The sequence below is a fragment of the Merops nubicus genome, unplaced genomic scaffold (genome assembly GCF_000691845.1).
Source record: "Merops nubicus isolate BGI_N331 unplaced genomic scaffold, ASM69184v1 scaffold38417, whole genome shotgun sequence".
Taxonomy (NCBI): domain Eukaryota; kingdom Metazoa; phylum Chordata; class Aves; order Coraciiformes; family Meropidae; genus Merops; species Merops nubicus.
Window position 1 is genome coordinate 6,442 of NW_008622942.1, and position 8,853 is coordinate 15,294.

Genomic DNA, 8,853 nt, shown 5'->3' on the forward strand with positions numbered 1-8,853 from the left:
TCCTGCTGAGTTGCCCACACGTTCCCTGGCGGTTTGCAGCTCGCCACGTGTGGTTCTTCTTGGCAGGAGCTCCCAAATCCCTTGTTAAAAGCAGTCTGTCGGGGCCTGGGGAGCTTCTCTCCCAGCCAGAGCCACCCGAGCCTGGAAGGTCACTTTGACAGCACAGCTTATTTGCTGGGCCAGCACGTGGGAAAACCCACAGAGCAGAGTTTGCTCATGCCTCAGCCTCTCCCTTCTCTCTGTTTATTTATTTCCCCCTCTCCACAGACTTGTCCAAAGCAAACGGGGGCACATCCCACAGGCATTGCCGGGGGGGGAGGCTGCTGTTCCACCACGCTGTGGGGCTCTCAGGATGTTTATGTGTTGAAAGATACCTGGGGGGAAGGAAATTTGGGCTGGCAAAGACTGTTGCAGTGACTTGGCTGGACCTAGCCCAGATCAAGAAACCCTCAAGTCCTGTGGTGCGCAGCCCCAGCCACTTGCCAGTCCTCTGTCATCTTGATTTAATATTGACAGCTCACGGGCCTCTTTTTGTGGTCAAAAAAGCAAAAGGAGTGGGGAGAAATGGCACCTTATCTTCCTAATAATGTAGCTCAAAAGGCCAGCATTTCACATCTGAGGTCAAGCTTGGCTTTTTCCCCAAAGGGCTAGTTCTCTGTCAGCCAAGGTTCACAGCCAGGCTGTGGACAGATCACCAAACTGATCCCTTGCCTTCTCTTCTCCTTTGGTGGCTCTGTAAAGCTTCCCAGCTTCCCTCAGCTCAGCAGAGAGGAGCAACCAGGGAGGACTTGCATTCCTCCAATGTGCTGCAGGACACTTTTTATCAGCCTTCCCCTTAGTGCTGACAGAAGGAATGGGACACCATCATGTCTCAGAGGCCCTGGCTTTTAAAAATAATACTCTGGCATGGTTTGGTGGTGAAAAAATCCTTCCTGAGGGGTTTGGAGTGGTGCTGGCAGCATCTGGAAGGGGAACAGAGGCAGAGCTCCAAGGTGGGAACTGCTTTGCTGTAGTGCCAGGTAACCTCAACGCCCAGCACCCAGAGAACCATCCCCTTGGTCTCAGAGCTGTCAGAAAGGAGGACGAGCTGTGTGAGGAGGATCCCTCACCACCAGGCTTTCAGGGTGGCTCTTTGGCAGCCTGTGTCAGGCCACAGGGAAGTGCAGGGTGTCACTTTTCAGAAGAGGCTCAGTTTTCATTGATTCCAGGGGATGCTGCTTCATTTAAAAGGCAGATACCAAGATGCAGTTCCTGCTGTTATCTCCTCTAGCTGGGTAGAAGGTCTTGTTTGGGATATTGGGGGATTATTCCCAGCTCTTGGCCCAAGAGGGATGTTCTTGTCTGCCTGCTTCAGCTTTAAGAGCAGCAAGAGGGACGTTTCTTCCTCAGCAGAGCGTGAGGGTGCAGTGTGGCTCTGTCAGATGGTTGTGCTCAGGGATAAAAGTGCCACCTCCCTTTCAGAAGGAAAAGACCCTCCTGGGAAGCAGTGCAACTTCTCTGAACGTCCCCCTGGACTTGGCTGAGGTTTGCAGAGGCAAACATCAGCCCAGCCAGGTGCTGTCCTGGCCTGAGCCCTTCCTCCTGCCCTGCTGGTCCCTCACCCCCTCCTTTCCCTGGCGTGGCAGGAGGCCTGTGAGCGCAGCTTGGCTGAGATGGAGTCGTCCCACCAGCAAGTGATGGAGGAGCTCCAGAGGCACCACCAGCGGGAGCTGGAGCGGCTGCGGCAGGAGAAGGAGTGGCTCCTGGCAGAGGAGGCTGCGGCCACAGCAGCAGGTAGGAGTGAGCACCAAACACTGCCCCAAACTCAGGGAGATCCCTCCTGCCTCTCCCAAACGTCTCTTGCCAGAAACCAGTCATCCCAGTTGATTGCTGACCTTACTGGTGTAAGCTGATGCTCCTTCGAGCATGAGCTTGGTGATCCCCAAACCTGTGCTGCAGGGGCTGTGTGGGCTGGTAAGGGGGATGGGGTGATAAAGATGCTCTGGGAAATGGGGTCTTGCCTCTGTGGAGGGGTGGGAGGGGGCCAGCACCTTCCTGTAGGTGGGCAGGGCTGGCAGAGGTAGCAAGGAGCTCCCACACTGCCCTGTGGTGTCTCCTTGGCAGCATTTGGTGCATGGGGATGATCCTGAGAGGTGGAGAAAGGTGGTGGAGGATGCCCTGAGGGTTGAAGGGAAGGTGGGGGAATTGCAGAAGACAGGTCTGGGAGCCTGCAGCAGCAAGAGCCAGTTACCTGGTGTGGTTTCCCTGAAGGTAATCCCCAGTCTGTTGTTATCTCCCTCTGTAGCCATCGAAGCTCTGAAGAAAGCCCACCGGGAGGAGATGAATAAGGAGCTGGGCAGGACACGGAGCTTCCAGCAGTGCAGCTCCATCTCAGATGCCCTCCAGAAGCAGCACCAGTAAGAAACCACCTCTTCTGCTTCACTTGCCCAATACTGCTGCCCTGGGCCAGCATCACTGCATGGCTTGAAGCTCTTAGAGGCACTCTGCTCATGGATGGGAGGGTGGGAACTGAAGCCTTGGCCCACAGGGGACATTATTTTATGCTAGCGAGACTGCTGTGGGCAGAGGCTGCCTGTGGCAAGGAGGAAGGCAACACCAGTGGCCAGCAAGGATTTGAGGGGCAGTGATGAGCTGGTGCCTCTTTGCAGGTCGGACGTGGAATCCCTGAAGCGGGAGCTGCAGGTGCTTTCTGAGCAGTATTCCCAAAAGTGCCTGGAAATTGGGGAGCTCACCCAGAAGGCAGAGGAGAGGGAGCAGACGCTGCAGCGCTGTCAGCAGGAGGGAAAGGAGCTGCTCAGGAAAAACCAGGCAAGAGAAAGGAGGAGCACCTTCTTCCCTCACACAGCACAACCCCTCTGTTAAAACTCCCCTGTTAGTCCACGCTTCTTCCTTTCCGAGAGGTTATCATCAGAAGGAAAACTAAAAATGGAGTTAAGAGGCTGCAGATGGGCTTGTCTTAATTATAGAATCATAGAATCATTGAGGTTGCAAGAGACCTCCAAGATCATCAAGTCCAACCGTCAAGCCAACACTACTAAGTCCTCTGCTAAAACAGATCAGAATCTGTCAGGGTTGGAAGGGACCACAAGGATCCCCCAGTTCCAACCCCTCTGCCATGAGCAGGGACACCTCCCACTAGATCAGGCTGCCCAGAGCCTCATCCAGCCTGGCCTTAAAGACCCCCAGGGATGGGGCCTCAACCACTTCCCTGGGCAACCCATTCCAGGGTCTCACCACTCTCATGGGGAAGAACTTCTTCCTCACATCCAGCCTGAATCTACCCACTGCCAGCTTTGCCCCATTCCCCCTAGTCCTAATTATGTCTTAATTATGATGTTAAATATGGCGAGCTTGTTCTTTCTGCTGTTTGTAGGTGCTGCTGTAACCTCTGGGTTTACAAGGAGTTCTCTAAGCTGGAGTAGGGCTGGCATGAAGACAGAGGGGGGTTGGGACATGAGAGAGGCCTGTGCCACGGCTGCTCCTGACCTCTTTTGGGTTTGCCTGCAGGAGCTGCAGACTCGCCTCTCGGATGAGATCGGGAAGCTCCGAAGCTTCATCTCCTCACGGGGCTCCCCGCACAACAACGAGCGGAGCTCCTGCGAGCTGGAGGTACAGACACCCTCCAGCTGGAGGTTTGGGCTTTGGGGAGGGGACCAGGGGGGTGCCGGATGGAGCTCTGCAGGAAGCAGGTACACACAAGGTTCCTCTCCAGGGCCGTGGGCACCGTTTCCTGCCCCAGCCCTCCTGGCCCTTCCTTCCTCTCGCGCCGGGGCGCGCCGGCCTTTCCGAGGCAGTGGCTCTTGAGTCACCTCCTGGTTCCTCTTTCCTCTTGCTGGCCCAGGTGCTGCTGCGGGTGAAGGAGAACGAGCTCCAGTACGTGAAGAAAGAGGTGCAGTGCCTCCGGGAGGAGCTGCAGATGATGCAGAAGGTCAGTGCTTTCTGGGAGCTGTCGGGAGAGGGAAGGGAGGGGTGTGCCAAGGCTTCATGTCAGCAGGGTTCAGCTGGGTTTGGTGGGATCCTGAAGCCAAAACTTCTTATCACCTGCGCTCTCCTTGTCCCTGTTTGCTGCTGATCCCGTGGCAGCCATAGGTTCCAATGTGGCCCAAATGGACACGGGCTTCAAACCCAGGGCTGGCTTTCCACTCCCCACTTGCTGGCCCTTCTCCTGCTGGGCTCACCTCGCCCTCCACCTCCTTAGCATCACCTCTAAAACCTCCTGACCCTTCTCACTCCCCTAGCAGGATAAGAGATTTGCCTCAGGGAAGTACCAAGACGTCTACGCGGAGCTGAACCACATCAAGGTGCGCTCGGAGCGCGAGATCGAGCAGCTGAAGGAACATCTCCGCCTGGCTGTGGCTGCCCTGCAGGAGAAGGAGTCTCTCTGCAACAGCCTCGGCGAGTAACGGTGAGCGCAAGGGCTGGAGGTGGCCGAGACGGGCTGCCCTGCTTTGCCAGAAGGGTTGGAAGCTGCTGGTTCCTCCTGCTCCACTCGGTGCTGGCGTCTGAGCGGCAGCGTGGGGGCAGATGTTTGCTGCGTTCCCTTTTGAAGCATAGAAGATCTGGGCTGGAAGGGACCTCCAAAGGTCATCTAGTCCACCCCCCCCCATCATTAGCAGGGACATCTCCAACTAGATCAAGCTACTTAGAGCCTCATCCAGCCTGATCTTGAATGTCCCCAGGGATGGGGCCTCCACCACTTGTCTGGGCAACCTATTCCAGTGGTTTGTCACCCTCATACTGAAGAACTTTTTCCTAATGTCTAACCTAAATCTACCTTTTTCTAGCTTAAAAGGGTAAAAAAAGGCTTAAAAGCAGTTACCCTGTCAGAAATTTGAAGTCTGCCTCCCTGGTTAGACCCAGTGCTAGTCCCGTGCTTGCCTGGGGAGGGAAGCAGGGTGACAGGAGTGAGGGCATCCTGTTGGCCAGAGCACATCTTCACCCTTGGATGCCATGGCCATCAGGAATGGGGTTAGCCAACTCCACCAGCACTTGCTGAGGGGCTGCCAAGACGAGTAGGTCATGTAGCAAGGTGCCAGGCATCCATCTCCCAAGGAAGCAGAAGGGCCACCATTGCTGTGCTCAGTGGAGCCTTTCTAAACTCATTCTGGTTTTGTCCCTTTCTAGGTCTGCTCTTCGTTTGTTTCTCTGTTCTTGTTTTGTATTGGCCCTACTCCTCGCTTGTGGGGAAGGGGAGGTTGAATCCCACCTGATATCACCTTGGCAAAGAAGCCCACACATCCCCCCAACCTCCTCACTCCCCTCCCAAAGCTTTTTTGATGAACCCCTTTTCCTGTTTACCTGAGCACGTTGTTTGGACTGGCTCCTTACATGCACCTTCTTCAGGATTTTATATGTGATAATTATATTTTATAGAGGAATTTTTTTTTTTGCCCCGGGAAGAAGAAGAAGAAGAAGAGGAGGAGGGGGGGAAAACTATTACTACATCACCAGCATTTTCTAACCTGAAAAAGAGAATCTGGTTTTCCCCGTCCTTCCCGGCCCTGTTGCTCCCGGCCACACAGCCACCTTTGGCACATATTCCCTCTCTTCCAAACATCTCCATGGCCCTCCTGGGATGTCTGGCAAGGACCATGCTCCCCACTCCTTGCCACTTCCAGCGACCTGTGGAGAAGACATGCAAGCCATAGGAGGGAGCTGCTGGGGCAGTCTGCCATGGACATGCTTGCCTGGGACTTTAGAAAGAGGAGACCTTGGCAGGAGTCCTCATGATCGAGCTCTCTCCGTGACTTTCCTTTGGCTCCTTCAAGAATCCAAACTGGCAGGAGCCCAGAGCCATGGGGCTTCTCCTTTCTGAGGAGGAGGAGGAGGAGCTGTGAGGCTGCTACTGCACCCGCCAGAGCCAACCTCCCCCAAGGTGGCAGCTGCTGCTGCTCTGCTGCACCCTTCCACTTTTAACTTAATAAAATCTCCCCCTTTTGCTGAGAAAAAATGTGTTCCTTGAGGCTTGCCACGTGGCCCTAACCCAGCGTGGCAGTCGAGGGTCATTTTTTTCAAGTTCCTTTGAGGCAGCCTGACCTGTGTCTCTTCTCTCCCTCTGGATTTGGAGCACTCCCAGCCCCTGTCCAGAGAGTGAGAGGAGCCCTGCATTGTTATTATCCAGCTGTCTGCTCCACCTTTGGGTTTCAGGGGGAAATAATCTGCTTCACCATACCACTCCACAGCCCCACAGAGGAAGAGCTGAGCCTGGGCTACATCACTAAACCCAGTTTTGAAGGAGGGGCAAACAGCAGTGCAAATCGCTAGCAAAGTAAAGAGCAGGCATAGAAGCTGTGGGGGATCAGAGTGATCTCAAATGCTTTCTCTCTCCTGGTTTGGGGTGAAGCATGTTGGGTTTTTTTGGCAGGACAGAGGGCTGGGGGTGACTGCTCTTTGTTCAGCCCCATCCCAGTGTAAACATGAGCTGCTGGCTCCCTGTTGTGCCAGTGCAGAGCCAGGGTTTGCTCTCACTGCTGTGTGGCCTCCTGCATGTGGTCTAAAAACCCTCTCCTCCCTGTGCTGCCCAGAGTCCAGGCTCTTCCCTCGGCCTCCCAGCAGGACAGGACTGTTGGCATTGAGTTTGGGGACAGGACAAGCATTCAGCATGCTGGGGGCTGGGAGGGGAAGGAAGGCAAAGAGGTGATAGAGCAGCTCAGGGCAACTGCTTCCAGGCTGCATGGCTTGGTCTTGCTAGGGGGGATTGGAAGGACCAAGAAAGGAGCAAACCAGTGGGGTTTGGGGCACAGTGTTGTAGGCTGGGGAGTGTGTGGTTGGTTTCAGAAGAAAACCCCTGAAACAAGTCTGCATCATCATATTTACTCATGGGGGAGGAAACCCCCCAAAAGTGAGGCACTGGGGGTGAGCGAGGGGTGAACTGCAGACTCCTGGTACATGCTCCTTCTCCGAGGGGTTCAGTATCTCCTGTTTGTTTGGGTTTTGTTGGCCTGGTGTTTTTTTTTTCTTCCCCTTCCTGCCTGGGTGCTGCTGACCCCGATAAGCGTCTCGTGGCGGCGCGGGTGACATGTGCGGGTGCCTGACATGCAGTCGAGCTGCCCCTCCTTGGGGCTCTGCAGCTCGTAGATCAGCCCCTGGCTGGGTAGAACATCCCATCATCCCAGGGTGGTGGGGAACAGCCACCCCCTCAACCAACACGGCCTTAATCGGGCGGCCCCCGTCTCGCCTGGGGTGGGGTGATAGGGTTGTCTGTCGTCTCTGTCTTGCTATCTCCTGGGTGCAGGGGACCTTGAGGCTGGGGGGAGCCAGAGGGCAGAAGAGGCATCCAAAATACCTGTAGGTGATGGGCTCAGTGGTCACCAGAGCCCAAAAAAGCATCCCCAAAGCAACATGTTGAGTCGTGGCTGTGAGAAACATCCCGGCCTTGAGCCTTGGTTGTATGAGAGCCAGCACCCCAGCTCACAGATGGAGCTTGCCCTTAAAATCAGCTCATAAATCTCTCTGTAAATGGTTGTAATTGGGCCAGTAGCCAGAGGCAATAACCCTTTGCCATTTTTTGGCATCGTTCATGGCTCTGCCATTAGCCCCCTCGTGCTGGGCTGACCACCAGGGGCCCTGGGGCTGAAGCTCTGATCAGCACGTCAGGAAAATCAGCCAGTTTCCCTGTGTTGCTGCTAAAAAAAAAATGGCTGAAACGCTTGGATCTGAGGGTCAGCGAGGACAAGTCCCACTGCAGGGGGGGTTTGAGCCTCTTTGGAAATGGAGACTGGGTAAAATAAAATGTCACTGCTGGCGTTAGTTGCCACAAGTGCCCCGGTGTACTCGGGTGCCCCTCAACAGCCATCCTGCCCCTACAAGGCAGGGGCCGTCACCCAGCAGGTCCCTGATGGACAGGGTTTGACCACTGCAGGTGAAATCCACAGCTGAAGTGGGTACATCCCTGTGGAGTCTGCTCCAACGAGGCACAGGGAGGGACCAGGAGGCGAGTGGAACGAAGGAGAAGATTCCTCTGCTAGGCTCTGTCCTCTGGGGTGGGTTGGGGAAGGATTTCCCAACCTCTCTGCTGACTAATGCCGGGAACGGGAGGCACAGAAGGCTTGGAGGGGTTGGGTAGCTCTCCTCAAGGAGAAAAGGGGGTGCACGAGGGTAAGCCACCCCTCCCTGGGCACGGTGGCAAGTTCCTGTGGCCAAAGATACGGGCTTTGAGTGGTCCATGGGAATAATTTTTCTCTCTGGGCGAACCTTGTGTTGCCTGCAGCGGATCCCACCTCCCAGAGGCATCAGGGCGTGTGCTGCCTGCAGCATCTGCATCCCACCTCCAGCCCTGGCATCCCACCAGGGGCTGGAAAACCCTTCTTGAGCCTGGCCAGCTCATGCTAAGGGTGTCAGTATAACCATGCAAGGTTCAAGGGGTGCTTTCTGATATCAAAGGGGGTATTTAGGGGTTACCTCAACCAGGATCCCCTCCATGTCCAAGGCCAGCAGCCTGATGAGCTGTGACCACCCACCCACCCACCTTCCCTCCACCGAGTCACTTGCCAGCACAGGATCTTCTCCCTGTTGTGATGGGCTAAAAATCAGTGAGCTGGTCTGGATGAAGAGCTGGGAACCCTCATGTACAGGGGAGGGGCTATTTGCCCACCAGCAGCACCCTCCAGAGGGGGCTGAGCAGCCAAGGCCAGATGCAGGAGCTGCCTAGATGACCAGCCTGAGATCAGACCCCTAATTTTCATCTGCCTTAAGTGAGGTGAAGCATCTTCCCTCCTCCCTCCCTGCCTCCCCCTTGACCCCCACCGCTCGCCTCCCTGTCGCTGCGTTGCCCTGATAATGGCTGCCTGGTTTTTAAGGCTGGAGGCTCTGGGGGGAGCTTACACCCCCCCCCCCCCCCTCGCCTCCCCCCCA

At 55.6% G+C, this 8,853-nt stretch overlaps 1 protein-coding gene across 1 annotated transcript in view; it reads left to right on the forward strand.

Annotated features, from left to right (window-relative positions):
* TRIOBP (TRIO and F-actin binding protein) overlaps window positions 1-4,403 on the forward strand; it is a gene marked incomplete at its 5' end in the record, with an annotated part of 8,017 nt that extends 3,614 nt beyond the window's left edge. The window contains 6 exons of the mRNA XM_008944949.1: window positions 1,626-1,773; window positions 2,285-2,396; window positions 2,649-2,808; window positions 3,508-3,609; window positions 3,842-3,928; window positions 4,242-4,403. Coding sequence (XP_008943197.1) covers window positions 1,626-1,773; window positions 2,285-2,396; window positions 2,649-2,808; window positions 3,508-3,609; window positions 3,842-3,928; window positions 4,242-4,403 — 771 coding nt within the window. The remainder of the gene's footprint in view (window positions 1-1,625; window positions 1,774-2,284; window positions 2,397-2,648; window positions 2,809-3,507; window positions 3,610-3,841; window positions 3,929-4,241) is intronic.
* Between the last annotated feature and the right edge of the window lie 4,450 nt (window positions 4,404-8,853).